This window comes from Spea bombifrons, chromosome 2 (assembly GCF_027358695.1).
Source record: "Spea bombifrons isolate aSpeBom1 chromosome 2, aSpeBom1.2.pri, whole genome shotgun sequence".
NCBI classification, from domain to species: domain Eukaryota; kingdom Metazoa; phylum Chordata; class Amphibia; order Anura; family Pelobatidae; genus Spea; species Spea bombifrons.
The window spans coordinates 82940409-82959492 of record NC_071088.1 but is presented as its reverse complement, the minus strand read 5'-3'; the positions used below and the strand labels follow the sequence as shown (position 1 = coordinate 82959492).

General features: G+C 41.0%; 1 protein-coding gene across 2 annotated transcripts in view; it reads left to right on the top strand.

Moving 5' to 3' along the window:
* RABEP1 (rabaptin, RAB GTPase binding effector protein 1) overlaps positions 1–19084 on the top strand; it is a 34276-nt gene extending 15192 nt beyond the window's left edge. The window contains exons 6-18 of one of the 2 annotated variants that reach the window (XM_053454961.1): positions 4860–4995; positions 5558–5736; positions 6184–6303; positions 6605–7066; positions 9689–9793; positions 10875–10991; positions 12177–12275; positions 12973–13113; positions 13474–13663; positions 15896–15951; positions 16481–16579; positions 17663–17779; positions 18150–19084. In XM_053454961.1, coding sequence (XP_053310936.1) covers positions 4860–4995; positions 5558–5736; positions 6184–6303; positions 6605–7066; positions 9689–9793; positions 10875–10991; positions 12177–12275; positions 12973–13113; positions 13474–13663; positions 15896–15951; positions 16481–16579; positions 17663–17779; positions 18150–18251 — 1923 coding nt within the window. In that variant the 3' untranslated portion in view covers positions 18252–19084. Of the gene's footprint in view, positions 1–3149; positions 3228–4859; positions 4996–5557; positions 5737–6183; positions 6304–6604; positions 7067–9688; positions 9794–10874; positions 10992–12176; positions 12276–12972; positions 13114–13473; positions 13664–15895; positions 15952–16480; positions 17256–17662; positions 17780–18149 lie in introns of those variants that run through there. The other variant, XM_053454960.1, reaches the window with a different exon arrangement.

Genomic DNA, 19084 nt, shown 5'->3' with positions numbered 1-19084 from the left:
CTGTTAAATCTGTAATGGGGTAGGAGGAGACATTGATTCAGTGTAACTCCTTTATCATTCATAATCATTTTCTTTAAATCTTGTTTTTAAAGCAGCGATGCAAATGGAATGGAAGTTTCCAGATAAAGCTTATTTCAAAGCCTTTTATATCTATCTTTGTTAAAAAGTAAAAACACTAAAATTTTAGAAACACCTTTTACTCTTGATACCATAGTGTCTCGCTTGGGAAAATGTACTCCTGTGTCTTTAGAAGATTCTTCTTCATGGCCAGAAAAGGCAGACTGTGCTCTTAGAAGAGCTTACCTTGCATTAGGAGGACAGAGGAAGTTTTGTGCTCACAAGGTCCAAAGGATCTGATTTCTAAACTCCTAGAAAATATTAGACCGGCCACAGGGCCGGCCCGACAATGGAGCCAAGTGGGGCAACCGCTCCAGGCGGCACTTTTGAAGGGGCTGCACTTTGCCGCCCCAAGCCCTTTTTTTTTTTTTTTAAGCGAAAGAGAGAGAAAGGCGCGCCGAGTGGTTTTCGCTTACCAAGCTGTCAGTACCCGCTCGGCGCCCCTCTCTCTCTCCTCTGCGGCGAGTCTCCCTGTTCGGTCTCGGTGCCGGCATGTAATGCTGAGTGCTGGAAGATTACCTCATTTCCGGCTCAGCATTACAAGCCAGCCCCGAGACCGAACAGGGAGACTCGCCGCAGGACTGCTGAAAGGTAAGTACAAGGGGGAGGGGGGGTAAGGGTAGATAATAGGGAGGGAGGGAGAGGAAGGGTAGATAAGGTGGAGGGCGGAAGGGACGGAGGGAGAGGAAGGGTAGATGTGAGAGGGCGGCAGGGACGGAGGGAGAGGAAGGGTAGATGTGGGGGGGCGGCAGGGACGGAGGCAGAGGAAGGGTAGATATGGGGGGCGGCATTTTAAAATTCGCCCCAGGCGGCATTTTGCCTTGGGCCGGCCCTGACCAGCCAATGAGTTTCTCTGTGATGCCTCAGAAGCTACTTGCCCGGCAGCCAGATTCATGGGGCTTTCTACTGTTGCTAGAAATGCCCTATGGTTAAAATTTTGGTCTGGGGGTTCGACCTCTAAGCACAGCCTTTTTTCTATTCCTTTTGAAGAAGGCAGGTTCTTTGGTTCCCATTTAGATAATCTAATTGAATGGTTGTCCAATGACAAAAGACCATCCCTTACAACAAAAAGTCATAGAATTCCAACTTTCCCCTTCTACCGAGCAGCAGTATACCCTAGGGTTTTCTTCCTTGCTCCTTAGGGCAGGACAGGAAACTGGGGGGAAAAAAAGTTAAGTATACTTCCCACGCCCGCTTCCACCAGTATAAATTCAGCAGGCAACAGAAACTCCCCAGTATTTTCCTGTCCTTGGCAGGGGCAGGTCACAGTTTTTTCTTTCAGGTACTTACCAGAGTTGTTCGGCTTGTAGGTCCGCAGAGGTGACTCCTATTCGGGCAGGCACCCTGAGTTCTACCTGTAGACTCCAGGACAGGTTCAGCTCCCATTTGTTGCAGCCTCCTAAGGGAAACTGCCAAAGACATCCACCATCTTTATGATGTTTGACGGAGTTCAGGCACATGCGCTGTCATGCATGGTTATGATGTCACAAGTTTTGGCGCAAAATTCAAATCTTAAAGCCGAACAGTTATCCCTAAAGCACTATACTGTTTGGGTGAATTGAGTGCTCCCTGCCATTGTGTTTTGGTACAGCTCCTCATGGTAACAAGTTTCCTGTTTTATATTATGTTCTGGGCTATTAATACACTAGGTCTAATGTATTTTATTAAGGGCTTTTTAAAATTCTTTCAAGATGTCCACCTGTAATGATCTTCCTCAGGAGCCTATTCCTAATCAAACCATTTGATTTGTTCCTCCTGTAATTAGCTCTTGCCTAATGGCTAGACTAAAAATCTGTCCAATTTATATTAAGTCTAATTTACATTCAGCCTTTGCAAGTCCCTTCTAACCCCTCAGCTTACGGTGTCTGTAAAATGTAAATTGAGGAATTCTCGGATATCCAGGAAGTTGCATATTATCCTCAGAAGAAGGTGAAATTGTTGATGACTTGTCTGCTTTTTTCTGTAGAGGATACACCCAGATTGATCAGGGCTGTACAGATGAATGAATGTTACAACCCACCAGTGTAGAGCACCTTGTTTTCGCCACTAAAAAGACCTTAGGTTTTACCTTTGGGAGTTCAGCCAACAGACTTTTGGCAGAAATTACCCACAAATTTGGAATGTTAGAAATCGATCTCATGCCTACCAAAGAAATTTCAAGCTTCCCTGGTTGGGTTCTTTAAGGGCAGGAGATGAACCAGACATTCGTGTCTTTCGTCCTGATCCTCTGATTCCCCAGCTTCTTTGAAAGATTCGGGAGGAGAAATCAAGAGTCTTTATCGTAATGCCATTCTGGCCCTGGAGAGCCTGGTTCACCGATCTTCATTGGGGAAGATTTTGGACATATTAGAACATACTGAAGTTTCCCTCAAAGTATTAGATCATGGCAGCTGACGGCATGGCTGCTGAATGGAGTATAGTTAAACAGTTCTTACCTGATCTCATTGAAGTTCTTAAGCCGTCTACTTCCATCATTTATGACAGGATATGGTGAAGTGTTTTCCGAATGGTGTTCACCTTTGGATCCCCTCTGCAAGGAAGTTGTGTTGCCTCTCATCTGTCCAAATGCTGTTTCTCCATCAGAGAAAAAAATTCACTTCTTGAATGTAAATGTCTGTTTTTTGGATAGGACTTTAGTTTCGAAAATCTGATCTTTGTCCTGTGTTTTGGTACCAAAAATGGGTTGTCCATTTCTCGACGGTTAAAAGGTACTATTAAACTATCCTATGGCTTGGAAGTGCTCTCTCCTCCATTCTCTATTACGGCCCATTCTAGTAGAGCTGCGTCTGCCTCGCCTGACCAGATCTGTAAAACCACCAAAGTCATCTCTACAAACCTTCGCAAAACATTACAGGCTAAAAACATCCTGGTATCTTGCCGTTTGGGAAAGGGGAAAGACAAAATGTATTGCCGTAAATTTCTTTTCCACGACACCAAGTGGCAGCACTTGATTTCCTCTCCAATAAATACATTTTGTTCTGGAAGGGGGCAGTTTTGTGAGGGAAGTTTACTCAACTTCCTTTTTCTTTCAGTTTCCTGTCCTGCCCGAAGGAGCAAGGAAGAAACCCAAGGGTATACTGCCCCTTGGTGTGGGGGAAAAGACATTTACGGTAAGAAATTCTGTCTCTTCTGCTCCTCTTATAGAAAAGAAGTGATAAAGTTCTGACTTCCGGCTACCGGAGGAAGGTTGTCCTCGTTTTCAACATCAATGGTCCCTTTCTACTGGAGACAGAGGAATGCTTTGCCCACGTACAGAAGGATACCAATTCTATTTTTACCAACCTCCAAAACTGTTCTATTTACCAGTCTGCTCTCGTGTCCAAAGTGCTGAAATTAAAAAAGTGAGTGTTTTTATAGAACCAGTTCCTTTGCAGATAGGCACTTACTCCAGGATATTTTAGTTCAAAAACCAAACAGAGCCTTGCTTCATATCCTCAACCTGTCTTCAGTAAACACGATGGTAAAAAAAAAGGGAAGACTTCATGGAGTCCCATTCATCAGTGGCAAATCTTTTACAAAGAGGAGATTTCATGGGGTCCCTAGATATAAAATGCACATCATTTTTCTTCAGCTCTTTCACAGACAATTTTTAAGATTTGATGGTCCAAGTGTTCACTCTATACTCTACTTCGTGTTACGAGCTCTTACATTCTGACTTTCATCCGTTCCAAGAGTCTTCACCAGGGCTGGACTGGGAATGAAAAGCAGCCCTGGACATATTTGGATGCCAGCCCCATATATTTTATTGCGTGGGCAAGCTCATGTGCCCACATGGCAAATGAGGGGCGTAACTAGAAAACACAGGCCCTTGGTGCGACAATTCCCCTGGGGCACCCCAGCTTCACAAACAACATATCCCACAGTGCTGACTTTGCCCCCAGGCAGCTTGTCTGTACCACCGCTGCAGCACCTCTGCCCCCTAAACACATTTTTTTCAATCTCTGGATGGGTTAGAGACAAAAACAGTCTTATCTTCCTCCTCCGTTTGGAATTACCGCCCATTCCACAAGAACCATGGCTATTACCTGGGCTGAAAAGGCTTCTCCTCATTCGGATCTGTAGAGACGCCACATGGTCACCTCTCCATACGTTCTCTGAGTATTATAGGCTTAATGTCCTTTTCCTCTGAGGGGGCTGCTTTTGCTTGTAAGGTTTTACAGGCAGTGGTGAAGCGTTCTAACCCTAGTTTATCTTGCTTCCTACATCTTATCTGTATGCTGCCGTTTGGCGCCAGGAAATGAAATTATTGGTAAGAAAGAACTGTCTTTCGGTAGAAGGCTGTTGTGTTTATGGCAATGTCTGATTCTCATAAATGCATTTTTGTGTTTCTCATCCCTTTTTTTTTTTAGTCTTTTAAATCTCATGTTTTGTGCCGCCATGGTTGGCAGGGAGACAGTCTACTTACAAATAATTATCTTTTCCCCGATATTACCTTGGTGGCACAGTTCTTCTCCCCTCCCTTTTTGTTTTTCAATAATAAACCTTGTCACTTTTTTGCAGTAGCCTGTTGTGCTTTACTTTTCCTCAAGCTTTCCTTTTTATCCATTGAGAAGGCCTTGAGGGGTGGGGGGCTGTTTGTACGTTTTTCTTTGAGTCCTCTCTTCCTAGGAGGCAGGAGTCTGTCTCTCACGTGTTGTGCCACTGAGGTAATAGCAGGGAAAAGAGAAGTCTCAATAAGCACAATCTGTTTCTTGTGATAACTTGCACTATTTGTTGATTTACATATTTTGTTTGTTTGCCAGGTTAAAGAGATGAATCATTATCTTGAAGCTGAGAAGTCTTGTCGGACTGATCTAGAAATGTATGTAGCAGTTCTTAATACACAAAAATCTGTACTCCAGGAAGATGCTGAAAAATTGAGGAAAGAACTACATGAAGGTAATTTGTATTGGAATGCATTTAGCACTGACTGTACATGTGAATTATTTCATTACATCAATATACTATGGTATAATTTTGGTACAAAAAAGGCTGGCCATGCATTTGAGTAGCTGAGGAACTATCAAATATCAAGTATACACCACATTGCTGTTCAGGTATGTATTATGGTCTAGAAAAGGTAGCTATATTGAGAGATTGGGCTCTATATTCTACTGCTGCTCAATGGGCTGGTTGGATAGATTAGGGATCTCTTTTTGGAATTGGCCCAATTACCATGTTTCGCATTACCTCTTCTTCAACATATAACCTGCTGAGGTAGAGGATGGGGATATGACATCACAACCCAGTGCTTAACATGCGTAATGAGCATTACAAGGAAAAATTGTTCTTTTCTAAGGCAACTCATAGGGTTCTGTTGTAGACAAAGTGGTTATAGGGGCCAGAGAAGCAATGTAATCACACCTTTTAATGCTAGCTATAGGTTATGCTCAATGACAACTCAAAGTAAACAGGTGCAAGTTGCGCCATAGTTACAGGTGTTTCTGTTCTGTTCGTTCAGTTTGCCATCTTCTGGAGGAGGAGAGGCAGCAGCACAACCAGCTGAAACATACATGGCAGAAAGCAAACGACCAGTTCCTGGAGTCTCAGCGACTGATGATGCAGGACATGAAGCGCATGGAATCCGTCTTGACCACAGAGCAACTGCGTCAAGTAGAAGAGAGGAAGAGGAAAGACCAGGTTCGAAGGAACATATTTAGAGGGCTGTATAGTCCTTATTTATTATAAAGTCTCCCCTCCTTATTTTGAGAAGTCAGCTTTGTATTCTGGAAGCACTTTCAGTTACATGTTTTGTTAACCAGGGTTGTGAGAGGGGATCTTAACTATATCCCCTCTACTGTTTGTGGGGCAATCAGAGCAATCCTCACTGCAGGAGCAGGATGAGAAGAGAGCTCTTTTAGCAGCATGTCTCAACTGGTGCTCTGACATCACCAGGATGCTTCTGCAGCCCATCAGCTCAGTAGATCCAATAGAATTTTCAGATTTAAGATGAAAAATGACCTTGGCTTCTATCAGAGAAGCCAGTGTTTTAGAAGTGTACTGGTTCTTTAATATGCGGCATGAGTACCATAAAATGTAATATGATTAGGTGTATTGGTCGTTTTTCATATTTTTTTATTTTTTTAGCATGAAGATGAGCAACGAATGAGAAGAAAAGAAAGGAAACAAAGAAGAGGGGCAGAGAATCTGAAATCACTAGGAGTATCCTCCCAGGATGATTCCCTTCCAAACCTGCAAAATAAAGAGGTTGATTTTTGGTTGTGTTGAGTTTGCGTTTGTTATAATTCTAAAAAGAAAAGAGAATGAATTGAAACATAAGGAATGCAAAAAAAAATAACTTTTAGCTGTATTCTTTATTTTGGGAGCTACAATGATGAAATACACAAAAAAGCATCAATGCAAGAATTATTCTTTTGCATAATTAATCCAGAGCAAATACATATAAAAGGCTGCTCTTGAAAACACAACCATAACTTTGTTTTTCCTTTCTAAACATTGTATGTATTGCCGTTTCTTCAGCTAATTCAGCTTTTCCTTTTTTTTTAAGGACCTTTTGAATAGTACGCATGGCTCAATTCATTCCTTAGATGCAGACATAGTCCTGCATGAAGGGGAGTCTTTTAAACAAGAAGACTTATTTAAAGATGGACTTCGAAGAGCTCAGTCAACTGACAGCTTAGGGACTTCTGGGCCATTGCAAGCAAAAACATTGGGATTTAACAACAAAGCAAAATCAGCTGGAAACCTGGAGGAATCTGATTTTGGGCCACTGGTTGGAGCAGACTCTACAACTGAGAACTTTGACACTTCTTCCCTTGGATCACTGCAAATGCCAAGTGGATTTATGTTAACCAAAGATCAAGAGAAAGCAATAAAAGCCATGACTCCTGAGCAAGAGGAAACCGCATCTCTTCTCTCAAGTGTTACACAGAGCACTGAATGTGCATACGTCTCACCTTCTGGCTATCGACTTGTGAGCGAGACAGAGTGGAATTTATTACAGAAAGAGGTGAGCTGGAAATTCTCTGGTAGGGTTGTTTTTGCTCACAAAGACAGCGTAGTAAACATGAGAATGCAACCCCCTACTATACATTAAAATCATAAAACATTAACGTGTGTGTATGTATGTACACATACAGTAGTGCACAAAAGTTTTAGATATGTGTGGGGAAAAAATACTGTAACGTAAGAATGCTTTCAAAAATAGACATGTTAATAGCCTGTTTCTAGGATTTAACAGAAGAAAAATCTTAAATCAAATCAGTATTTGCTATGACTACCCTTGGCTGTCAAAACAGCATCGATCCTTCTAGGCACACTAGCACAGTTTTGTTTCTTAAGGAACTTGGCAGGTAGGTTGTTTCAAACATCTGAGAACTAACTACTGTTCTGTGGATTCTAGCAGACTCGGTTGTTTCTCTGTTTTTATGTAATCCCAGATCGACTCGATGTTGAGATCAGGGCTCTGTGGGGGCCATACATCACTTTCAGGACCTCTTGTTGTTCTTTACCCTGAAGATAGTTCTTATTAACTGTATGCTTGGGGTCACTATCATGCTGCGGCATACATTTAGAGCCAATTAGATGCCTCCTTGGTGGTATTCCATGATGGATAATTATCTGCCGGTATTTCTCAGTATTGAAACCATTAGTTCCGACCAGATCCTCATCTCCATTTGCAGAAATGGAGCCCCTGATTTGCAAGGAACTCACACAATGCTTTACTGTTGCTTGCAACAGGGGACCCAGGAAGTTAATAATGAGAACTGGGCACCGGATCAGACCGAAGGGTGGTAGGGAGTTTATTTAACTTGCAGACCGGAGGGGGTTAATAAGGGGATCAGGTTGGATGAGAGAGAGAGAGACTGGGACCGGATAAGACCAAAGGGTGGAAGGGAGTTTATTTTGGAGTTAATGATGGGATGAGAGACTGGGTGCAAGAGAGGGAGTTTAATTTGCAGGCTGGCGTGTGGAAGGGGGTTAATGATGGGAATAGGGGGGAGTTAATGATGGGATGAGAGAGACTTTGGGCCAGATCAGGCCGAAGGCTGCGAGGGAGAGATGGGGAGTTTATTTGTAGACTGGAGGGAGGGGAGTAATGGGGGGTACTGGGGATTTAATGATGGGATGAGAGCGAGACTCTGGACTGCATCAGACCAAAGTGTGGAAGGGAGGAAGTTTATTTTATTTGCAGACCAGAGTGTGTAAGGGGGTTAATGAGGGTCATTGGGGAGTTAATGAGGGCATGAGAGAGAGAGACTTTGAACCGGATCAGACCGAAGGCTGGGAGGGAGGGATGGGAAGTTTATTTGCAGACCAGAGGGTGGGAGGCGGTTCATGATGGGATGAGCAAGAGACTTGGGTCCAGATCACACCAAAGGGTGGGGGGAAGAAAGTTTATTTTATTTGCAGACTGGAGAGTGGGAAGGATTTAATGATTGGATGAGAGTGAGATACTTTGGATCGGATCAGACCGAATGGAGGGAGGGGGACAGGGAGTTTTATTTGCTGTCCGGAGGGTGGGAGAGGATTAATGAAGGTACTGGGGTAGTTAATGATGGAATAAGAGACTGGGGACCGGATCAGACTGAAGGATGGGGGGGGGTTGATATATACCTTACAGCAGCTTGGATCCTCTGAAGTAAGTTAGACTTTAACTTTACAGTAATAGTGTGTGCTGTATTCAGACCAACAAATCAAACAACCAACTAATCGATAATGAAAATGGTTGACCACCATCCATTTAGTCATTGTTTCAGCCCTGAAGGCCACTTCTGGACAGACTTCTCCAGACAGTAGATGGGTGTACCAGGGTCCCACAGTTGCTGAGCTGATGGCGCTGCTGGACACCCTGGCTTTCTTGACATTTCTGTCGATGGGGGATCTTCTGGTGCAGTATAACTACCCTGTGTCTTGTTGCTGTGCTCAGTCTTGCCATGTTGTATGACTTTTGACATTAAACGGTCTTCAGCAACCTCACCTTGTTACTGGGTTTATCACCCAGTTTTATTCCTCCTACGCAGCTGTTTCAGTTGATTGTGTTTTAATCTACATATTAAATTGTTGATCATTAGCACCTGCTTGGTATAATTATTTAACCATACATATACCCTCACTTTGTGCAAATTTACCTAGAAGAATTGATATCAACCTGGTACTAGAAACGTCTTAGTTTCTAAAATGTTCCTTTTTATATATAATTATCATTATAATTTTGTGTAGAAACATACATACAAAATACATTTACATAAAACATAAGTTTTTCAAAATCAACCGGATTTCTTTAATTCCATACACCATCACTGTTATAGAAAACAATGTCCAAGCAAGCAGTTGGGCTCTTCTTTTGCCAGTGTGTTTAATCATTTCAGTGTTTTGAATAATCTTGTTTTGAGCCAGGAACTGCATAAGTACAGGAATGGTCATATCTTATTTGGCAAAATAGCATATCAATTCTGCAGACCTTTTTGAATATTCTTTTAAAATCTTAGTCTGTGACACTTCACTATGAGGGTGTAGTACTCTTTAATCATCTTTAATCCCACTATAACCAACGTAGTACACCTGCCAGTGGATACTCAAGGCAGATTGTACAAAATCTCACCAACCTTGCTATTTGGCATTTTTTCAGGTACAGAATGCTGGGAATAAGCTGGGCAGACGCTGTGATATGTGCTCAAACTATGAGAAGCAGCTGCAAGGGATCCAGGGCCAGGAGGCAGAAACCAGAGATCAAGTAAGGGCATTCATCTTCAAACTTTCTGATGTAAACTAGAGGGAGTGTAATCCTATGGCATCTGTGCTGTTACAGCATTTGCCCGTTTCTAGTGTAGATTCAATCTAGTATGGAGCAAAATACATTATATTGTCCATAGTTTTTCTCGTTGACACTTTGCAGGGATGTTATTCTGCTATTGAAATATCATTTAGAAGAGATTTATTATAATGCTCTGATTAAAGCTTCAGATGACAGGCTGTTGCATTACCTCTGGCAGACATAGTCCACTGTGGCATAGCTACCGTCAGTATGAAGATATGTGTTGAAATGGAACAGTCCCTCTTTGGGACCCAAATCTCTTGTATTTTCTTATAATTGGTTGCTTTCTCTTGAGACTGCATCAGACCTTATTCTAATAAGCAGTGCATTGTTTTGTAATACAGGGTCCTGTGGGTTTTAAAGCATGCAGACTTAACGTGTTAATAACACAATTATGTTAAGTCTAATTGGTAGACAAAGTATTACAGAACAGGCTGACTCCTGCAGCCACAAAGGACGTTGACAATGCCAAGGCAGCTTAAAGAAAGGAATCAATGCTGCCATCGCCTTTAGCAGGGCCAGGCAAATCCCAGTATAGTTCTTTTATAGGTCCTAATTTGAGTGAGTTATAAGCGTGTTTTGTAGTGAGAGTAAACACTTTTCTCACTAAACTATGTATTATCCAGAATCAACCATTCTTGCAAAATAATCTTGTGAGGGTTGGCTCTTTGCTTTTGACTTCACTATGTTGTATTAGATTTAGTCTAATGAAAGAAATGAAAACTAATATTCACCATTAAGAGAGCAATGAGAGAATGCTTATTGTGGTACTAAAAATCCCTGCTTAGTAATTGTGGAGCAAAGTTATATTGTTGGCATCCGCATAGGTATCTGTCCAAGAAGGAAAGGTTGCCTTTAATGATGCAGTTACAGAATTGCGTCCTATTATCACAGCTTTCTGCCTTTTACATATTACAGTGTCATTTATTGTGTCTTGTTCCGTAATGAAATCATAGTGTTTGTGACTGGAAGCCAAAGCTGCTGTGGTTGTAATTATCAGGTTAAGAAGCTGCAAATGATGCTCAGGCAAGCAAATGACCAGCTGGAGAAGAGCTTGAAAGACAAGCAGGAGTTGGAGGATTACATGAAGCAAAACACAGAGGATACCAGCGCCCAGGTGCGTAATTGTGTGACATTGAGAATATTCATGGTAAAAGTTATGCTTTGTGTGTGCGTGTTTGAAGCCATTAGCCAGCTAAAAGTCAAGGCAATAACTCGCAGAACTGCTTTCTTTTTGATACCTCTTGATCTCTTTTTAAACCTAACATCGCGACAAAGAAAAAATGAAAAATAAAACTAGCTATGTTAAGTTTTACTCGAAGCGTAGAAAAACCTGTTACTGTTGCATTCCACTGCCGGTGTATATGTCTGTGCGGCACTCCTACCGCTGGCAATCAATTCAATAAACCAAAGGATCGGATCTGTAGCACTGTTGGTAAAGACAGATGAGGATTGCTTAACTTTTATTACCTTTTACAGACTAACAGCAGTTGTGACTCTATGTTCAGTTTTACTGCCTGCTATTATTGATCTGAAATGCAGTGTAGGCTACAGATTGGCTTTAGGAGTCTTTTGTAAATTACAGCTAACACCTTTTTGTAGTTCCTTAAAGGGGAACTCTCACCATGTTTTTCTTTTCTTACTAGTATTAGGCTAACAATATCTTTCAAAAAAATATTTTTATGCGCTTTAGATTAGTTATCTTAGCCCTGTCTACTAGGCAAACGCTGATTAACATTACAATGGTTCATTCATCCGGCCCTACACTCTGCTTCCCTCCATAGACTTTCATTAGTCAATCGGCTAAGCATGGGGTTTGAACAGAGACGTTTGTGTTATCACATTACAACTATGGCAGCCTCTGTGCGGTTAAAGAAAGTGTATTGCAACAAACTGTTAATGCTAACATACGTTACCGTGTACACGGCATTGACACATTTGGTTTGGTTTTATGAGCCAGCCAAAAAATGTAGGAGATGGTTTTTTTCCAACGATACTAACACACACGATAACATAGTTATTTACGCGCACACATGGTAACATAGTTATTTACACGCACACATTAACATACTTATATGCACAGGGGCATCCACCACACCAGTGGTTTCAATGGAGCAGGTGAAGTGCTGGTGACAGCGCTCCCCAAAACCCTATGTGCCTGGTCGCCATGGTGACCTGGCGCCTGGGGTTTTGTCAGACCCTGACTATATATAGCATTGTATTTTATGCTTAAAGAGTTGTGGTTGTAGTTTTGTTTTAATAACATTTGAAATCAGTGTTTTGTGTGTGATTGTCCTTCCAGATATCTACACTTGTGCTTAGAGCTCAGGAGTCTGAAACACAGCTCAGTGAATTGCAACAGGCCTTCTCAGTGGCAAAAAGAAGTGTTCAGGAACAAATGGTAATTCTTCCACCGAAAATTTGTTTGTCTCCTTTTTCGTGTCAACTACAACACAGCGACATGCTGACTTACCTTTTTTTTTTTTTTTCTCCTGACCATTCACTCTCCTTCTAACTTACCGAACTAAAATGGAATTGCATCATGGATGCGGCCCATTTCCCAAAACTTTGGTTATCCCATCTTTTCCCCTGTCCGCAATTCCTGATATCCCAGTGTATGGCTCAATTAAAACAATGGCACTCAAGGGGTAAAAACCACCTTCCATACAAATCCTTATTGTACCGAGCGCTGCCTTTTTGAATATATACAATGCAAAAACGATATAATATTTTAAGCAACTTGGCCTTATAATTATTAAAATCAATCACAAACATACACGTAAATTATGTTCAGGGATAAGAAGAATGTGTAATGTTATGACCACTCTCTCTATTCATATTTTAGTTATATGCTTGTTATCCTACCCGTAATATTAGAAGCTAGCTTGTGTTGATATCCATCAACAAATGAGTAAACGTGTGAGACTCGGGTATTCTTGTCACATAATCTTGTACAGTTTGTGTTTTATATAAGCCGAGTTGCCACTGTTTGGCTCTTGCAATTCTATTGACCTTGAGTAGTGTGCAGCCTAGAATATATTTATGAAATATGCCCAGGTAAACACAAGTGTTTATTCATGGTTTATATATATTCTAAGGCGGTATTAATGCAGTCTCGGGAGCAAGTATCTGAAGAACTAATCCGATTACAGAAGGATAATGAGAGTCTACAAGGAAAGCATGGGCTACATGTTTCTCTTCAGCAAGCTGAGAATTTTATCTTACCAGAAACAGTCGAGGTAACTTTTTTTTTTTTTCTTGTGCATGATCAGGGGTTGGGGGCTAGCACGTGATTCTTTGTGCGGAGGGGACATTCAAGTTGTCATCGTGAAAAAGTGAAATGTATCAAGCCTACTTATTGCAGCATAATTCCTTTGGGCACAAGATTGTGTAGGAGAGCTTGAGGTCTATGTACTTCAGCACAGAACAGTCCAGTCCAGTGCAGTGGCCCCATCACTAATGTATACGAAAGATTTGCAGCGTTTGTGGTAATCTATAGATTATACCAATTTCAGTGGCCATGGTAATTCTCTTTGCGTTAGATAATGAACATAAATGAAGGTGAAACAAACATTTTTTGGCCTCCTGATTTAATTTAGGATCTCCATGAACTGGTCCTAAAGTACCGTGAACATATAGTGAGTGTTCAGACTGCGGCGGACCATCTTGAAGAGAAGCTGAAGGCAGAAATCCTTTTCTTAAAAGAACAGATCCAAGCGGAGCAGTGTCAAAAAGAGAATATTGAAGAAACGCTTCAGATTGAGATTGAGAGTTGCAAAGAGGAAATTGGTAAGCATACTAATAGGTAGTATTACAACAAAGAATACATTTCTGTCTATTATAATTGTCCCATGAAGCACGTGCTTATTAACCCCCTGTATCTTTAGCTGTGTGTGTCTATATATGTATAACAAGTATGGTCTAGAATTATAAATGTCATTTTTAGGTAATTGATATCTAAATATTGATTTCTATGTACTATGTAAGATCTTTTTATATTCCTTTCTTACACATATATTTCTGTTTTGTTCTCTTATGTGAATTCTGTCCTTTTTCTTTTCCTCTCTCTCTGGTCGATATGCAGACATCATAGAAGGTAGGAGTTATCTTTGCACTGGTGCGTGTATAATATTTGGGGTCCTGTTAGCGTTGCCTCTTGGTAGTCAGATTTTTCAGATCCTGTTATTAAAAATGTGTTGCGTAAACCTCACAAATGAATGCCGAGATATGCTGCCACTGTGTCCCCCCCCCCCCGACTTACCAGAGCAGACTCCCGGGTGTCAGCGGATGTGCCGGCACCGGAAGTTGTATACGCGTATTGCGTAGATGTCCCCCGCCGGCCCCGCAAGACACCTGGTAAGTCTTGGGGGAAGAGGTAAAACGCATTGTGCGGACGGTCACCGGCTGCGGCGGGTAAACAACCTCCGCTGCCGGGACATCTGCACGATGTGCTTTAACAATCTCCCTTGCCGGGACTCCCCCCGTGGGAATTCCCGGCAAGGGAGATTGTTAAAGCACATCGTGCAGACGTGCCGGCAGCGGAGGCTGTTTACCCGCATCGCCGCAGCCGGTGACCGTCCGCACGATGCGCTTAGACAACCTCCCGTGCCGGCACCCTCCCATGGAAAGTGCTGGCAGGGGAGCCTGTCTGAGCGCATCAGAGAGTAGGATGCAGGTCCCCTGCACCGCTGCGGAGGATCTGTATCCTAACCCCGCTGCCTGCCCGGCGCCCGGGACTGCATGTCCTGGGCGTCGGGCGCTAGACCCCGAATATAGGCCGCACCCCCACTTTAAAGACTTAAAGTGGGGGGGGGGGTGCGGCCTATATTCGAGCCAATACGGTATATATGCAGTTGGGCACCTATACTTAACATATTGGGCAACACGTAGCAAATATTGTTTAAGCCGATGGATGTCATAACTAAAAAAAAAAAATAGCTTACTATTGTGTTCCAGGAGTAGCCCATGTAGCTCTCCTGTCTGAACTGCAACTCCCATAAGTCTTAAAGGGACAAACTGGGGCATTGAAAGCTTGCGAGCCGGGCTCTCTCCACCTAATGTATCGGTTTGTCTTAGTCTGTCAATTCTCGTCTTGTCATACCCCTTGAATATATGTACTGCATTAAGCGCTGCGTAAACTGTTGGCGCTATATAAATAAAAGATGATAATGATAATTGTGGTTGTAGTTTCACAATAGCTGGAAAACTGCCTTTTTTTCATACACATACTATGTCAAGTAACGCTGTACTGTATAGTAGAGTAGTGGCTGAGATGGCAGTAGGGGTTTGTATTTTTTTAAGCTAGTTTTGTGCGTGTTCGCTTGTCTTGTATGCTTCCTGACCATCGTGCTTTTGTGAGTAATTAGGATCTTTACTCTGCAGAGTATCATACGTTTGATTGCGGATGTTTGATTTAATTATCTTGTAGTGAAATTATAAACAGACTTAGTTAAAAACATTAGAAGTGGAGTGTTAAATCTGTCCATACATCATTAAAAAATCATCCTATGTATTTGCAGTTGCTTTCACTGTCGTTTTACAGTTTGTTTCTGTGCGTGAAATATATGTACTGTACTCACAATATGAAAGCATATTTCCCAAAGAAAATGTTTGACAGTCGTTGTTACTACTACTACGGTTGGACTGGTATATTTAAAAAGAGCAGAACTGTTGGTTCACCGGGAATTGTGTACAATGCAAACTGAAGCCACATGATTATGATCAAGCTTTATGTATGATTAGGGTTTGTTCACATTGATTGAGAGCCTATTTACTCTTGCTGCACGTAATTTATATATTGCTCTTAAGCGTTGTTACCCCCAATGTAGTTTGTGTACTAAATTCTTTTTTGTTGCAGTATTTTCAACTAAGTAGTCAAGTAAATTTTTTTTATTTCTAATTTATTTTCTTAGTTGTGGTGTTACAATTATCTCTGTGTGTGTATGTATATTATATATATATATATATATATATATATATATATATATATATATATATATATAATTTTATTTCTTTTTACAGCATCAATTTCAAGTTTAAAAATGGAACTGGACAGGGTAAAGGCAGAAAAAGAACAGGTAAGCTTAAATATTACTTTTTTCTTTCTCAACTCTTTTTTACATGATTACTTAATTTTTTGGGTTGGATAATATGCCTCTTGACACGTTGCCATTCCTTCCTTTTGAAGGAACATTCTGACTCCATTGTGTGGATGCTATTTTACATGTCTGTATCCTTGGTCAAGCACATTTCCATACTTAGGGACCCAAACACAATACACAGGTAGACAGGTCTTCTGCGTGATTGGAGCCTACAAGTTAATTTCCTGAATAAAGCCATTGCCTGAAATGCATTGTGAGCACCTTAGTTATTTCTTTGATCCCATCTTGTCTTGGTGGTGATAGTGTAGTAGATGAAGGAGATTGAAGACTAAGGGCGGATGTTCAGCTGTTAAACTCAATAGTATGCTAAGATCTCAAATTAGTTGTGGCAGAACCCTTTATTTATTTATTTTTAGGCGGCTTTCTGGTTGCTATGTCAGTTTCTATGCCAGTTGACATAAAATAGCGATGAGAGAAAAAATTCCAATATTTTTTTGTTACACAGTTAGAGGCAACTTTGCAAGAAAAAACACAGGAACTTCAATCAGTCTTGGCACTCAAGAACTCTCTTGAAGATCAGCTTAGGAAAGAGACTGCAAGCAAGGCAAGTACACGGGCTTGTTAAAAAGATGCCATTCTTATTTTGGAGAGCTCATGCAGATAGAAGGAAAAGTGAAATATCTTTGAGTGAGAAAGTGGTAATGTATGGAATAGACTTAATGTTAAATGTAATATTATTTGACCCCCCCCCTGTTAATCTTAACATGTATCCTGAATTATTAAAAGTGATAGTTATACACTACAGCCATCGTATGTGCATTAATGCATATGATATCTTGCGTGGTCCTTTACATTTTAGTGTTGTCCGTTTTGCAAATGCATTGGGGGTTCTACACAATCCCCCAAGGGCATTTTTCTTTCTTCCACCTGCCAGCTAAGTGCCCTACAGTAGATGCACAGGACCAAATGAATCTCCCAGTATTTAATGTACTCACCACCAGTCACCTCCATCGCTTGCTCTGTTGAATGATGCGTGAAGGGGTCTGTTTAGACCCAGGGCTCTTAACCTGTGTGGTACACCTCCCCTTCATTTAAAAACAGGAGAGCTTCAGCAGGGTTTTTCTAGACTCTCTGGGTTCTCCCAACACTCCCCTGCTGGCTGGTCGCAAGTATTGCAATCAGCAATGCAGGACTATGGCGCCCTGATTGCAGTGTGATCAGCACAAACAAATTAGGAGGAGAAATTGTTTCTCCAGCTTCCAAAAAATGTAAAAAATAAATTAAGGGAAAGAAAGGGCATTATAAATGAAATTTAAAAAAAAAAACATTGATTGGGGACAGTGCAAAAATGAAAACAAAACATTCAAAATAATAAAATACAATTATTTATTTTCTAAAAATATTAGCCCTTCCACTATAAAGAAAAAAATATGTATAACAAAAATCGGTACTCCCAAATCCCAAAAGCCTTTATGTATTAAAAGTAAATGTGTAATATGTAAAGCATGACTGTGACCCCCTGGAACATTAAAAAATATATATGTATTTGGGGTATCAGGAGATGTGGCTGAACATAAATCAGGCCATTGATCAGCTGAGGCGCTTTACAGAACAAGAACGTGAACCCATGATTGCAAAATGTTTGTTTATGGTGTTAATAAAATTGGAATAAACCACTTCTTTTCAGGCAAGTTTAGAGCAGCTTTATTTTGAAGAAAAGGACAAAGCTCAGCGGCTACAGACCGAGCTGGACGTGAGTGAGCAAGTACAGAGAGACTTTGTAAAGCTGTCTCAGACCCTGCAGGTAAACGAACAGCCTAAGCCAGTATCATACATGCATTAACGCTTTAGTTCTGGTTAATCATTTTGTCTTTATAATCTAAATAAACGAATTACTACGGAAGTTTAGTTTAAGAACTGCCTATTGCATTATTGTAGAACGTTCAGGTCCATGAGTCTGTGCATTCCTTGGTATTGTAGATGTTAGCCGAGAAGCCCAGGACACTCTATATATGAACACTCAACACAGTTATTGGTCAATATGACTCTTTATACAATACGTGCTGATTACTCGTTAGTAGATAGTGTCACATATTTCTGCTCCTGGATATTTGTGTTGGTAAGTGCTTTTTGATTAAAATTTATTTCACCCTACATTTCCTACTTTCTCGTAGGTGCAGTTGGAACGGATTCGGCAGACTGAGACTTTAGAGGCGATTCGTGCAATCCTAAATGATACAAACCTGACTGACATTAACCAGCTTCCTGAGACATGACCCCTCTCTGATCATAACACAGGGACTTGAGGCTGCAAATGAGTTTTTTTTTGTTTTGTAAAGGAAAAACTCGGGTTTCTAGTAACATTAATAATTATTTAACTCCTATTCGAGATCAGAGGGCGGAGGATATGTGTAAAGGAGCAGTCAATGAGAACACTTTATAAGGGAAAAAAATTCTTTGTGTAGGTAGACGGGTCATGCAAAGAAACAAGTATCATATATGTTGGGAACACTAACAAAACACATTGTATCTTTCTAAAAGGAGTTTTGCCTCAATTAAAAACAAAACAAAAGTTTTACAGGTAGAAAGCACGCAGCATGAAATGGTACTAGGTAAGGAGTTAGTTAAAACTTTTATCTTAAACAGTCCATCTGTTAACATGGCAAAAGAGGCTTTATTTTATGTTTTGGCAAACTGAATTCATTTTAGAAGCCCTAATATTCGCTGTACTCTGAGGCAGACTTATTTATATAATGTTTATAGAGACACCAGTATAACACGCTTCCCATTGCATGCGATACATTTCAGAAGATCCCCCCTCTGTCAGTTTTTTGCCTTTGAGATAAATGTGTATGTTCCCTCTGTAACATTCGGATTTTGCCCCGAGAAAGTATTTTACTTCTCTGGATTTATCAACCATTAATAAACTAGTGCAAAGTAGGTCCATGGTCGAAGAGGTGCCGCTAAGCTACAGTGGGACAAGGGTTCTAGGTAGTTCAGTGAGCTATTCACATGGACAGAAACTCCTAGGTCATGGACAGCTCACGTTTGCTTAAGACATCATATGTTGTACAAATAAACATAACAAACTTTGCAAATGTGATATAAT